General features: G+C 41.0%; 1 protein-coding gene across 4 annotated transcripts in view; it reads left to right on the forward strand.

The window, feature by feature from the left end:
• Positions 1-15,195, forward strand: part of glra1 (glycine receptor, alpha 1) — a 69,834-nt gene that overhangs the window by 41,086 nt on the left and 13,553 nt on the right. For 2 of the 4 annotated variants that reach the window (XM_088382791.1, XM_088382706.1), the window contains 4 exons: positions 753-877; positions 6,905-6,943; positions 12,970-13,037; positions 14,010-14,233. In XM_088382791.1, coding sequence (XP_088238917.1) covers positions 753-877; positions 6,905-6,943; positions 12,970-13,037; positions 14,010-14,233 — 456 coding nt within the window. Of the gene's footprint in view, positions 1-752; positions 878-926; positions 1,962-6,904; positions 6,944-12,969; positions 13,038-14,009; positions 14,234-15,195 lie in introns of those variants that run through there. The other 2 variants (XM_088382951.1, XM_088382870.1) reach the window with 2 other exon arrangements.

Here is a 15,195-nt window from a genome sequence, read left to right on the forward strand (position 1 = left end):
GTTGTTTCAGTGTCTTGTTTCAAGCGAGCGATGATGTAATCAGCAGCGCCGCCCAGTTAGGCCTTCACGGGTCAGTCCCGACCTCTCTGGACTTATTTAGTGTCCCGCCTTGGCCGGCGTCTGTGACATCATCCAGCGCTTTGCTCCATCTCTGGAACGCTGGCGGCAAGCACAAGTGACAAGCCAGAAAGTTCCCCGTAGACAGAGTTGTAACGAATTACTGTCCAACCCTGTATCCTCACGGTTTAGCGCCCGGATGTTTGAGGATGTCAAGTATTTTTAAAAATAATGTCCCCGTATTTTTGTGGAAATCTTGTATTAAGTGTTGATCAGGAAGAATTGTTTTGAATTTGACTTTTTTGTGTATTCATGCTCTTAATTAACTGCAGTTGAGCTCGGTGCTGCCACCTGACCTGTTATGGCATTGCATGGTACTACACTGAAAGTGCGCTATGTGAAATTTGGTGCTGCCAGTAGAATATACAGACCATACGACTGCAAAAAAAAAAGGTGGGGTGATGGCACAAACACTGAACTGCGTTATCAAGTCAACGTTTATTCTTGTTCCAACAACTTTGACATTGAATGTAAACGAGTCCTATGTTAATTAATTGCTGATGCTTGTTGTGTCCCTGGAGCCAATTAGACAGCTTTTAATTATTGTTATTTGCAAGCTCTAGTGTGCACAAGCACACACACACACACACGCATTCATTTATTAATTAATTTGAATTGTCTTTTGTGTCTGGCAGCCTGGCGGCATCCAAGGAAGCGGCTGCCCGGAAAGCCGCATCGCCGATGCCACCATCCGAATTCCTAGACAAGCTGATGGGCAAAGTGTCGGGTTACGACGCCAGGATCAGACCCAACTTTAAAGGTAGGAGCGGTCCGCCCAGAAGAAGCCTTTTGGTGACGCCAATGTCAGTTGTGACTGCGTTTGGTGGAAGCGTCGGAAGTCTAAAACCACACTTTGAACAGTTTAGCAAAAATAGTCGCCACAAAAGGTTTGTATTTGTCACTTTGGATGTGTTCGGAATCGCTCCCTGATTGCTAGTCAGGGTTTCAGTGCAAGGTTGTTGTTTTTTTGGGTTAACTAAATAGTTAGCAAGATTAAATTCTTAAAATGCACGAAAAAGTTATCATTCCTGTCTTAATCACTACAGATTTTTTTGGGGTAGACCTTATATCTACTACTGTATAGAAAACAATTGATCAAGTGAGTTGGGAATGAATGGTTGATTCCGAACACAGCCTTTAAATTGAGACTGAACCATTTAAGTCTGCAGAGGTGTCATCGCCATTTTAAATTGACAAATGTGAAGCTTTGGTGCTGCACTACAAAGAAGAGCCACAAAGGACACATGCTACAGGTTGCTGGACTCCCGCTAGCTAGGACAGCACCCTTATTGTGTCCTCACTTTTGAAGTTGAGCCTACATAACATGAGTTTTTGTGTCTTTCCAGATAATGTGGCTCCACCAGATTCAGACAGATTCACAGTTACTGTTCTTCCACCTCAAATCAACTTCACTTAGCAAGTTCTCAGAGATTGGCTTTTGCATCACAAGTCAAAATCCTGTATGATTTTATCCCACTTTAAAGGACTTTCCCAGATTATTTCATTCCACATTAAATTAGGCTCCAAGACAATGTCTTTCTACCCTAATCCAAAATGGTTTTCTTCCGCCTAATCCAGCTCCTAGATCATGTTGTTCTACTTGACGGGAAGGTTCCAGATCATGTCGTTCCACTTTGAATCATGACATCAGATATGAGTCGTTCATGAGCTAACAGAAGCTAGCGGGAGTCCATAAGGAGCACAGCAATCCTTTAGTAATCTCGACTCAATGGTCGGGAAATCCCGATTAGCGAACGGTGACACCCCTGACTGACTAATGCTAATGCTAACAATCTGTTTAATCATCTCATGTGCTTGTTCTCAACTTTCAGTGTGGAACAAAGGTAAATGAAAGACAAAATGTCTGATCTTTAGACACCCGCCCCCACTTTCCCCCTGCCTTTCTCCTTCCCTCTTTTGCACCTGGCTCGCAGGATGTTTTTTTTCCCGCCTCTGATGCTAGCTGGCTACATTGCTTGTAGCCACATGCTATCCTGATTGCTTGTTTTTTTTTTTGTTTTTTTTACTCTGGTGATGATGACAAACAAAGCGATCCCCCTTCCCTGAATGGACGCTCGCGCCTTTAAGACACATGTCACAGGTTTGACACTTTAGCAACACAAGTACGAATTGCGAAGAAGAATCAACAAGCAGCTCCACTTTTTCACTTGGCAGTCACGGATGTATTTTATTATTTGTTCATTACTATTGAAATAACTCCAGCCAGTAATGACAATCGTGTTAATATCAGCCGACAAAAATTGGCTGACTACTAAACTTGTTGGGTTTTCTAAGATTGTTTGGCTGAAACACACAATCCATGACCCAGTTAAGCTATTTTCCTGAAATTACAATTCACTGTTTTAGCCAGTAGTTTAATGCTAACTTTCTGAGCCACAATGGGGGGTAACAACTTAATTTGGTACAGATTCTAACTTTCTTAGGATCAGCTAGCTAGTGGTCGCTTTAGATAAATATGTTTGATTCCCACAGTGAACGAGTCACATTGCGCCACCAAACTAGGGCACTTTTAGCATTTACACGTTAGCGCCTCACCCTCAATTATGAGTGTAACGAATGAAAGCGTTTGATGTTAGCAACGCGTTCAAGGAGGAGGAGTCGATATTCGTCTCAGGGATCATTTAAAAGATAATTGTGACGAGATGACCTGAATGCCCACGCCCTGTCTCGTGTCGGCAGCCGAGCGTGACGGCTCACACTTGCTAGTTCATCATGCACTTTTTGTGTTTGTGCGTGCGTGTGTGTGTGTGTGTGTGTGTGTGTGTGTGTGTGTGTGCATGTGTTTAACAGTTAAATAAGGAAAACTAGTGCAGCTCGGCTCAAATGTCGATGACACGCAAGTTGCAGACAACCGCCAATGGGTGCCCGCGCACACAGAAAAACACGCACACACACACACACACACACACACAGTGACGCTACAGAAATACAAACACAAATATTGTTTTTTTAAGACGGCACGCTTTCTGTGTTGATTTCATACGGCTGTTGTCAGCCCCGCCTTCTGAAAAGAAATAATGTAGACACTGCAAGGTCGAGTATTTTTCGTCTTTCAAGTACAATTTCAGAGAAGGTTGTTTGTAACCAGTTCAGTGTTTCCCTGAATTGGAAAAGTTTGCCGGTTTTAGAAACTGTATGTGGCAGAATCAATTTTGAGGTTGTGAGACTTTGATTGATTTATAACGCCCTTCATGGTCTAGGCCCCTTATATCTCGCAGTTCTTTTTCATATCAACACTTGTGGATCTTCAGGTCCTCTGGTAACTAACCTATTATTAGAAAGTTCCAAAGTCTGCAACCCTGTGTTGGAAATGAGTTTGACTCCTTAGTTTTAATCTGTTTCTTCAAATAGTATTCATTGAACCTTTTTAACATTTAGTTTCTTGTTTTGTATTTCTATATATTTTTTTGTATTTCTTTTCATTTTTTTGTATTTTTTTCCCCCAGTTAGGTTAAATGATACTAAATGAGCTACTTCTGCTAAAAAATGCTCTATACAATGGTTAAAATGCTTTATATGACCTTCATGGGCTAACACCAGGTGTCAGCAAGCAGCAGTGGCACCCAGGAGTTATCAAATCAAAGAGTCAGCTAACATGCTAACTAAACCGGTTGTGTTTGAATGTCTCCAGGTAGGCTGTGCTTTATGATCTGTCAGCACTGACGTTGATTTGCTGCAATCAGCACTTGCTTAATGGCTGCTTAATGCTACGAATGGAGTTGCAGTAATGAGCTTGGGGTTGGGGGAAGTGTTGTACGGTGCGGGAGTAAGGTAGCGTGCGAATGGCATGCTGACCAAGTACAAGTTTAGATGCTTTTAGCTTAGCTCACGCTTTGGGTGTCACGTGGAAATTCCCAAATGTCAGTTTGGGACACGGTGGAAGGTGGCAAGAACAGGCAGACAGGAAAGGAATAGGGAGACAGGCAAATGGGAAGACAGGGGATGGGAAAGACAGGAACTCAGAAAGACTAAAAAAAATATATGAAGATAAGATAACAGAAAGATTGGAAAGAGCATGATGAAGAAGTGGGAGATGATGGAAGAATGGCGAAACATGACAAGAACTCGCGGTGTCAAAATTAATGGACAACAAACCGATAATCAAATTAACCGGCTTGTATTTTTATGATTAATTGTTTCGAGATATTTTTAAACTAAAGGTTGTCTAAATCTTGTAATTTCAGCCTCTCAAAAGTAAGAATTCTTTGATTCCTTCATAAAACCAGACTGATTTAACATTTGTATTTATTTAAAATGAAACCGTTGCAAACATACACTTTTACATTGGAATTTAGTGACCATTCTTGTGTGATGTAGATAAATGATTCTTTAGTTGTCTTTAACAATACCAACTAAACAAACATATTTGGTTAATAATTAGTTGGATTTTTTTCAGTTTACGTAATGGAAATAAAACTGTATTTGATTTATTGATTGGAATAACCCATACAATCATTGATTCTCACATTAAAACTAATCACTGTTGGTTTCAATTTTCAAAATAAATTTTTTATTCCTATTTTTTTAGTCCTATATTCCCATTACGTTGCTTTTAAATATCTGGGGTTTTTTTTTGTTTATTATGTCATTTGATTATAAATGCTTTCAAAAATGGTACTTTTATCTATGTGAAACACCTGACGCAGTAAACGCTCTCGATAACGAAAGCTTCCTTGTTTGCTTTATAAAAAGGCTTTCAAACAGGTCAATCTGACCCCAGTTACATTTACCCATCAGAAAACACAATGAAAAATCTATTTTAGAAATTAATGAAAAAGAAAACTGGTCATTTGTTGGAACCCTTTTTTTAAATGTTGAATTTTTTTATATTCAATGTACTTTCAATCAAATAAAAAATCCCAAACAAAAAAAAAAAAAAGGAAAACCATTAATGAATGTATTCCTTTTGCATCCAAGAGGGTTCAGTGTGAGTATGCATATCCACATGGCAGCTAGTGCGACGTTAATACATTAGTGCCCATATGGAATCCTGACATACCTGTAGCAAATGCAATCTTTATCAGACTCAGTGCTAATGCTAACACTAGCTGTGCTTATCCACACCCAGATGCTAATCACCCTCACTCATTTCTTAGCGTAGGGATAACGGCAGCAGTAGCAGAAGTGTGCACACGTGGAATGTCAGCTAGCGTGATGCCGGGACAGCCCGGGGCAAGATCTGCCTCTGGCTCACTTTTAATCCCGATTTTAAGCCTCGACTTAAGCCGGGGCTTAGTGTGACACGAGCGCCGGGCCGTGCGCGGAGGTAAAAGTCGACAGAGTGCAAAATGCAGAGAACAATTCACCCCAAGTCCATCTTTTATCCTGCCTTACTTTGAACCATGACAACACGGCTCCAAGCAAATGTGTCGAAGACATCCAACAACCGATTGATTATCGTTGTGGTTTTCCCAAATAAATCATATGAAAACGTCTGTAGAAAAACAAGGAAGAGCCAACGAGGGAGGAGAATTGGCTGGCTGTTAAGTGACTAACAGTTAGCCAGTTTACAGGTTGAGTGACAGCCTCACTTGTGGCAAACAGCAATTCTTGTGTGATTGCGTGCTTGCGTTTATTTTTGGCCTTTTCTTCAAGAAAGTGCTCAGGCTTAGAATCTTTATTCATGCCTTAGGATTGCTCCTTCAAAAAAACGGATCCAGTATCTCACAGAAATAATACAAAAGAGAATATTGCATCGGTTGCTGTGTTTATCCTGGACCAAACTGTGAGCTTTCGACATCCCTGCCGAGTCTGAAAAGTGTTTTTGTCTGACGAATGTCATTTCAGCTCACGATGGAAGTTGCTAACCTTCTGTTCTTGTGCTCTGTGTAGAAGTTACATCATTTAAATATCAAACTGGATAACTATTAAAAAAAAAAGATCAATAAAATAAAAACTAAGTCGTATTTAGATCACTTTTAGGAAGTATTTTGTAGATTTGAGCATATTAAGGTAATTTCTTACTTTTACTATCTTTAGTATTTGAAAACATCCAGAAGTGTTTAGGTCACAATGTGAATGAACACTTTGGCCTACTATGCAATTTTATTTTAATATTGGTCATTATTGTGGTAATTGGTGAAAAAAGTGTATCGTAGCCAAATTGACTTTGTTGCCGTGAATGAACAAACACGAAGTACGTGACGCCATATTTTGCTGGTTGGCCGTGGATTCGTGCATGGATGGACAAGCGTATACTATGTTTTTGGTTGTCATGGCAACATTGAGACGGCGGTGTGACTTCACTTGCTGTCTGCGACGCCAAAAAATAAGAAAGCCATTTTGACATGTAGTCTTGATGCATTGTGAGCCCGCCCCGCCCCCTTGCATCATCACTCTCTATGAAGTAAGTAGTGCATTTCACAAGATACGTGCATTTTGCTTGTTTGACCTCCGGCACCTTCCTCCCTCTTCCTCTTCGTCATCTTCTCCATGGCCGCTGCACTGGCAGTTTTTTTTTTCCTTTACACTTGTGCATCCTCCCCTTTGCCCTGCCCTGCTGCTACTGCCTTCACAGTATGTTGCCACACCCTCCACCCTTGCTGCCAACGTAAACTCCCCCTCCTCGCCCCAACTTTCCCTGTCCCTTCTTCCTTCTCGGCAGCGTGCCATGGCGCCCCCCCCCCCTCCCCCGATAGTCGCGTTGTTTTCCTCAAGCAGGATAAACAACGAGTAGTTGCTCAGCTCTTGTTAGTCTCGAATAGAAAGAAAAAAAAAATCAACAAACAATTTGTGTTGTGTTTAATTGTCATCTTTTTTTTATTAGACCCCAAAGGCTCCAAAAATGAAGCTACTCACAAGAAAGGTACTTTCCTCTTTCTTTCTCCCCCAAAAAGGTCTTCTTTTAATTATTATTATTATTATTATTCCTCTACCATGGTGGTGATGCAATGTCCTTTTCTTCCAATTATTATTTTCGCTTCAATAATTATCATAACAATTGCAATCATGTGTGTTTCCTTCCTTGAGTTTTGATGTCGATGTATGCGAGAAGGACTACGGCCGTTTTCTTTTCTGTGATTTTTTTTTGGGCGTTATTCATAAAAAGATCAAATTCACTTTCACATTGTGACGACTTTCCAGTAAATATTCCTGACGTTTTTGCTTGACTCTGAATTTAATGGTGGCACCATGACCAGTATGCCGCGGTGTCAAGCCACCACGTAACTTACTGCATCTAAATACTTCAGCTTGTATTCATAGGCTATTTTATTGTAGTGTATTTTACATATAGTGTTTTATCCTGCCCAAAAAGACATTACATGCAAAGTAATAAATGATATAGAAGTACTCACATGCTCAATTCAGTATAAATATAGTAAATATGAAATCATTTCAAGTTACTGTGTTGTAAAATCTTCGGGCCACCACTCAAAATGGCCCAATGTCGTACCCTGATTTGTCCTATTACAAAAGGTTTTTTGGGAAATAGTTTGGACCCTAACAAAAAAGAAAATTCTGCAAAAAAAAACCCCCAAAGGTTTCATGATGACCTTTGCTATGGGCTTAAAAAAAAAAAGCTCCCGTGTGTGTGTGTGTGTACAGTATTGTACATATATAGTTAAAGCCCCAAATATACATTCATAACTCATCCCCAGTAAGCATTTCAAATAAAAACCATAGCTTGGCTCCGAAGATCTCAAACTTTTTAAAAATGTAAATAGATGAAATAGTGGCTTGTATGTATTCAGAATGAAAAACCTGCGTTCTTGGGTTTCTTTTGGATTCCCACAGTGCTGTTTTTTTTCTCTGAAGAACATGAAATGAATTTGGCCCTTTTACCAACAAAAGGGCTTCTGATCGCAGTCAACAAACAAAACCTCAGCTAGAAAATATGTGAAATAAAACATGTAAAATGGAAGCCAAATGATGCGCAAGTATTGAGGAATGGCGCCAGTCGTTGAAGTCACATAAGCAGGATTATCAATGGCGTTCCTGCTTTGCTCTGCTCTGCTCTCAGGGAGATGACATGTTTACAACAGCGCGCCCTCGGCAAAAACACACATTGCCTTACCTTCCTTCATATGACATTTCAATATAAACCGTGACTGTGACTCAACCTGGATGCGTGTGCAAAGTGCGTGTGTGCGCACTCAGCTGCCGTGATGCATCTTCTTTCCTGTCAAGATGATTCAAGGCATCAAGCTAACAGCACAGCATCAACACACTTCATTAAATTGCACACACACACACACACATGCACACGGGAGATAAAATGTCTGTCTGCACAAAACTGCTTTGAGCAAAGTGTCAATGCAATTCATTAGGTTATACACACACACACACACACACACAAATGAATTCAAACACGCACATTCATCAGATGTAAAATATCTGTCCACGCAGAACCAAGATAACAGCACGTAATCAACACGCTTCCTTAAAAAAAACACACACACACACACTCGTGCAAATATTTTAACAGACACATTCAAACACACTCACACAAGCGTTCATCACAGGCTGACAACATGCCGCAAAACGCTTCCACAATTCTCCTTTGGGTGTCACAGACCCGCTTTGAAACTATTGCAAGCTGCCAAAACAAATCGCTATGACAAAAATGTTAAAAAGCAGCGCAAGCAGCTGTGGGACACACAGCTCCCATAGCGGCGCTATTTTAACACATCAAAAACGTACGTTGGGATCGCTACAAGGTCCAAGTGGTCGTGCGGCGACAGGAAGGGACTTTTTTGCTCCCAAACACTCCCGGTAGATTTCCGATTTTCAAACTACTCGCCCTTGTAAAGTGGACACTTCATTAAACTAAGAAGGCCGCCGTGGCCATCTTTCCTCATTCTGTGCTTTGTTTATCTGCGGCTTAATGTGTTGACTCACAACTGCATAAACACACACAAACACACACGTCTCATACTAATGAAGTTAAACGAGCGGTGGAGTGGCAGTGAAGGAAGTGAAGCGACAGAATCTGATTGACAGCAGAATGAGAAAAAAAAAGAAAGCATCAAGCTTGGTCTTCAAACAGGAAGTCGGGAAGAAGCACGCCGCTCGTAATCATCCCTGACACTCATTAAAAGAAAAATGGAAAAAACTATTTTTCATGTATCTGACCTCTACTACTTCATCAAAAGGCAGCAAATGTCACAATCGTTTGGATAAACAGACGCCAAAAGCGGACAGAAGATGGAAGGCCACAAGAAACTGAAGTTGAATGATTTCATTCCCAAAAAAAAAAAAAAAGGCTTGGCTTCGATTTTATTTTCATCCCTAAATACTCTGTGTCACATGATGTCGTGTTTTGAGAGCATGCGTATTACTCGCCGGATGCATTTTGTTACGGTTGTATTTGTTTGTTTGTAATGTCAACAACTAGATTTAACAAAAAAAATCCAAATCGACCATCATATTGTGTGAACGTGGACTCAAACAAATGTGCTTCTGTTAACTGTCAACAAAGAAAGAGAGCCAAGTCTTATCCAAACAACAACAAAAAAAAGAGACGTATGCCCAAAACCACTTTTCTTTTGTGTGCACTGACTGCATGGCTAACGACGCTTGCCGAAGCTCGAAATTGAAACTGGGCCTGATTGAAGGGGCAATATTGTCAGAATACGTGTTGCGTTGAATTCAAATATTTGACCGTTTGGTTTTGTCATCTTGAGGACCGACCCCAGCAGGACACTTGACATTGTCGCACTGTCGTTTCATTTCGCAAGCATTCCGACTGTGAATACTTGTGGTTTATGTTTTTGGGCACATGGAACTCGACGCTCTCGTCAAAGTCATCAGACACGCTTGTCAAAATAATTCGTAATTCTAGAAATGTTTCTGTCTGCCGGTATTGAGGGTGGCTAAGCTACTGGAAAAGTCTCTGGGGTTGAGACCAGGTTCTGATAACGCACTCGGTTGACCAACGAGTGTCACAAAAATCTTCTTTTTTGATCATCATACTTTTGGATTGAGAAAAACTCAAGATAAGACGGGATAAACTTCCTGGTCTTTGGAGTACCACAAGGATCAGTGCCATGCTCACACTACAGTAACTTAGAGAATGACGCCATCACATGACTAAGATTCTACAGAATATTTTGTGGAGTTCCACAAGGGTTAGTACCGCTTACCATTGTTACATGATGTAAGTAGCATGAAATTACAAAGCGCTCGAAACTGACCTTTTTTTCAGTCTGCGTCTTTACTACTCTCGATTGACGGAGTGTATCACAACATTAGCATCTATGAGTGTTTCAGTGTGACAAAGTGTGAAGGAATAAAGCAGCTTGAAGTGTTTGCTGTCACGTCGAATCAACCGCAACAATAAAATGCGCCGCACGGCGATTGCGTTCTTCGCATGTCAGCGTCACAAATGTGACTTCATTAAGTCTCCCAGGAAGAAAAAGAATGTTTTGAATTTTTTTAATTGATTAGCGGCGACAAAGAGCATCTTTTACTGCGTCCTTGTGAGGATTCAGCAACTTGATGAAGAAGTTTCTAGAAGCAGGACTGAAAATGAGGCAGGCTTTCAAGTTTCGATGATGCCTTTTATTTTCTCTCAGCCTGAGAGCTTGTTGGCTTGTCCAGTAAATACGGGTATTAGCTTAATAAAGGTAAATTCTCCAGCACACCAGTACCATGAATATTTAATGAAGCAGCAGAATCCTCATTAAGTCCCAAATTCAGACCTTGGTTTCTTGCTTTAACAAGCTCAACTTAAACTTTTTGTGTTTGTTTGTTTCTTTTGTTTGTTTGTTCACGTCCTCTGAAATATCCGCAGGCGCTGAATCTTTGCTCTTAATTTGTTGTACGTTGGTGGCTAAAATGAAATTCAGCCGTAGCTTGGCTTATGAGTTAAATTGTTCCCATGACTCAATTTGTTTGTTTAGTCAATCAAGTTGTCGTAAGGTTCTGTCCAACTAGGTTATGTTGGTTCCATGTGTTTTCTGTGGCTTCCATCTGGCTTTCATAAAACTACACGTTCCATCTGGAATGTAAAAATTCTGCACGTTCTATCCAGGTTATACAGGTACTATTTGTGTTTTAGTGATCAACGTTTTCAATTGGCATCACGTAGTTCTTCAGATCTATTTTGGTTATGTTTATTTTTCTCTGGTTTTAATGAGTTGTACTATCTGGATTCTTCTCTTTAGCTAGCACTATGTGGAATCTACCAAGGTTCAATCTGGTTTATGTAGAACCGGAGGTTGTATGAGGATTGTAAAGAGCTTTTGGATCTCTAGGTTTTGGGTTCTGCATGTTGTACCTGGGTTAAACAGGCCTATGTGGAGTCTTGAGGTGAAACAAACAATTGTTTGTTCTGTTGGGTTTTATCGGGGTTATAGTGGTACGTTCTGGATTCTGAAAAGCTTTATAGGTTCTGTCTGAGTTTCATAACCGCGGTATCTTGTCCTTTCATTTCCATTTGTGCTGGCCATCTACTTTTTGTTCTTTGTTGTGTTTACGTCCCCGACCGTAACGACAAAGGCACTTTTTTCCGCCAGCTCGCCGACCTTGAGTCACGCCATCCACGGCCCAATCACAGCTTGCCACACTTTTGTCTCTCTTCTACCATCCTTCCCCTTTAAATGGACCACCATTGTCCTGCTCTCTCTCCCTCACACACACGCACTCACAGGGAAAGTGCCTGCAGGGATGCGCACACGCTGACAGGGAGAGTAATTGGCCATCAAAGTAATCCAGACTCCTTCCTTCGGCCCGCCTGTGGAATTAGACACCGACTTGCAGCAGGATATTAAAGCGCCCGACCCAGTGTGTGAGTGTGGGTGCGTTGGTGTTTGTGTGCATGTGCTTGTGTTGGTGTTTGCCAAAAGTCCGCTGTGACCTGAAGGCAAATAAATCCCATAAATAATAAAAGTCCAACAAACAAGTGCGGTGTTGTTTAGAGGTTGAAGTCAACATGGCGGCGCAAGACCCCGCCGTTGGTTTGCTGCCATGTTTGTACAGGCGCAGAATACACACACACACACACACACACACACACGTACGCAATAATTACATTGTAAGTGGACTTGTTCATATTTGGACTTGAAATGTAAAACAGCACCAACAACCATTGCCTGTCATACATACACACATGCAAAGCACAGAGATGTTTCTGTTGGAGGAAGTTTGACTTTGAAACAAATTTATGGACGCTGGTGTCCTCACAGGTCACATGACATGGATTTTTCATCTGTGTTAATATTTCAGCAAGATGGCGACTGACAGTGGTGCCGCAAGGGCGATAAAACACTTTCATTGACCTCGTTTTGTGTGTGTGCGTGTGTGTGCACGCTTGTATGTGCGTGTGTGTGTGTGTGTGTGTGTGTGTATAGTGGACATAAAGCTCATGTTTTGACTTGGGATGTAACCGTTTTTTCGGTAAAAATGAAATATTAAAATGACTGCACGAAATTGATGATCAAAACTGGGTGCATGAAAAGTTTTCAAAGATTATAATTGGAGTGGAAGTAAGCCATTTAGTTTGAAGCAGCCATTTTGAGCATGGCTCGGGCCTCATCTTATGGTAGTAGGAAAACCATATGGTCAAATGAACAAACTGGTGAAGCCACAACAGAGAAGCGGTCATTCTGACCAAAATATGGCTGCACTCGTGAGTTGCTCCCTCAATGTTTTGATTGGAAGCGTTTGTCGCTTGTGTGCTCGGAAAAGTCCGTTTGTTAAGAAGAGGAACAGCTCGTCTTTCTGTGTCTCAGTTGAGCCATCGAATGATTCAGATTTGAACCGGGGCGGGACAAAATTGGTTTTCCAACATATTTATTAAATTGAAATAAATTTGTTGATGTTCTTAAATGTAAAATATGAAATGTTTCTGTGGTTTGATGTATGTCGTGCTCTCCTCCTCCTCCTCCACAGGTCCTCCCGTCAACGTCACCTGCAACATCTTCATCAACAGCTTTGGCTCCATCGCCGAGACCACCATGGTAAGTAAGTCGCTCTGTTTGAGCACCAAACAAAACAAAAAACAAGTATTAATCATTTTTTTATATACAAAATAGGCACCTCTAGCCCATTTGGTGAATCAATCCATTGAACAATTTTTTTTCATTAAACTGTAGAAATAAATGTGTCACTTGTTTTAGTAAGATGTCTTTTTCCTTATATACAGCAAACAGGGATACGGTTTAAGTAACATTTTCATACAATGCAATTTTATGGAGCGTTAGAACAAATTCTCATAGCTCCAAAATCATTATTTTTCAGGAGAGCCCTTGTTTGGCATGTTTGTTCAACCATTCACGGGGGCACCCAAAGCCATTTTCCATACTTTCAGCTGGTCACTCATTTGTAAAAAAAAAACACCCTCACTTGTCGAAAATGAAATAGAAAGGTTGAAAGATTTTAACGACATGAGAGGGTAGGTAAAAAGTGAGTCGTTTGCTGTTCTCACAGTCACTTATGTTGTGGTGACTGTTTTTTATTCTTTTTTTCCCCCACATGAATGAACCCACAAATTAATCAATTATTCAAATAAACGTCAGTTGTAAATATAAATGAATGTATGTGCTGCTGAAATAGTCTTTTTAGAACTTAATGGATGAGCATCTCTAGCGTAGCGCTGTGCGTGCTCGAGCGTCGGAAAGAGCGAGGCAAGTGAACAGTGACTAGTCGCTAAGCCGTGCCAGATTAGAAAGAAAAACAACAAAGTACGTAAATAATCGGATTTAGCATCTTTTGTCCCGCCGGTAAATCCATTTAGGAGATTCCGTGACAGCAAGTGTGTATGTTTGTTTGTGTGTGTGTGTGTGTGTGTGTGCTCACGCTTTCTCCTCTTCTCGGATTTGAACGCAACACTGCTAAGAGCACCGCTTGAATTCTTATTAGCGCATTTATACAGCCGGATGGTTTGTTTTACGATTTGCGAGAAGCGGCTCATGTGTGTTGTGTGTCGACAGGACTACAGAGTGAACATCTTCTTGAGGCAGCAGTGGAACGACCCCCGTCTGGCCTACAGCGAGTACCCGGACGACTCTCTGGACTTGGACCCGTCCATGTTGGATTCCATTTGGAAGCCCGATTTGTTTTTTGCCAATGAGAAAGGGGCCAACTTCCACGAGGTCACCACCGATAACAAGCTGCTGCGCATCTCCAAGAACGGAAATGTGCTCTACAGCATACGGTGATCTATGGGTTACATTTGTTAGCTTTATTTCGTGTGTAAATCTCAAAAGTTGAAGCAATTGTACTTGATGGAAGTGTTTCAGAAATTCAGCTCCCAAAATCAATTGAACGTTTCAACGTGAAATACGGTAGGCTGGTTAATCATGAGTTGAGCCACAAAAAAAAAAAATCTCAAAAAGCCGTACCGAAAAAGCTGCCATTTTGGATTCAGTGGTATAACTTGGTCATTTCCAATCATCTTTGATACTGGAAATACGTCAAGAAATTCAGTTTTAAATAGAAACATAAACTTTGGCTGACAACACAAGTAGACTCACAAAAACGTCATGCCTGAACAGACAAAGGAAGTCTGCCATTTTCATCTGAAGTAGCCGGGTTATTCTAATTTCTGGCTATTAACACAAATTAAGGAATTTTGCCCTCAATGCCAGTTTGATTTAGCAAGATAAATTTGGGTAGAATTATCGATCATAAGTAGACCCACAAAAAAAGCCATGTCGGAAAAAACACTTGAAGTGTACCATTTTGGTTTGAAGTGGGGATTTTCAGAGGGTCCTTCAAAGATAAAAAATTAAGGCCTCAAACTTAGTACTGAGCAACAATCTGGTCTGTTCATCTATTGTGAGTGAACTCAGGGAAGAAAAAAAAAACACGCTGAAAAGGTCATGCCTGAAAGGTATAATTTTGGTATTTAAAGTGACATCCAAACTTTGTGTGTGCGTGGTAGCTACCAAATTTAATTTTGAAGACTAAACAGTATGGGGTGGCTCGGTGGTGCACTGGTTAGCATGTCCGCTTTACAGTTAGGAGGGTGTGGGTTTGATTCCACCTCTGGATGGATGGATGGATGGATGGATGGATGGATGGATGGATGGATGGATGGATGGATGGATGGATGGATGGATGGATGGATGGATGGATGGATGGATGGATGGATGGATGGATGGATGGATGGATGGA

Source organism: Syngnathus floridae, chromosome 1, assembly GCF_059516105.1.
Source record: "Syngnathus floridae isolate MCC-2025c chromosome 1, RoL_Sflo_1.0, whole genome shotgun sequence".
Classification (NCBI taxonomy): Eukaryota; Metazoa; Chordata; class Actinopteri; order Syngnathiformes; family Syngnathidae; genus Syngnathus; species Syngnathus floridae.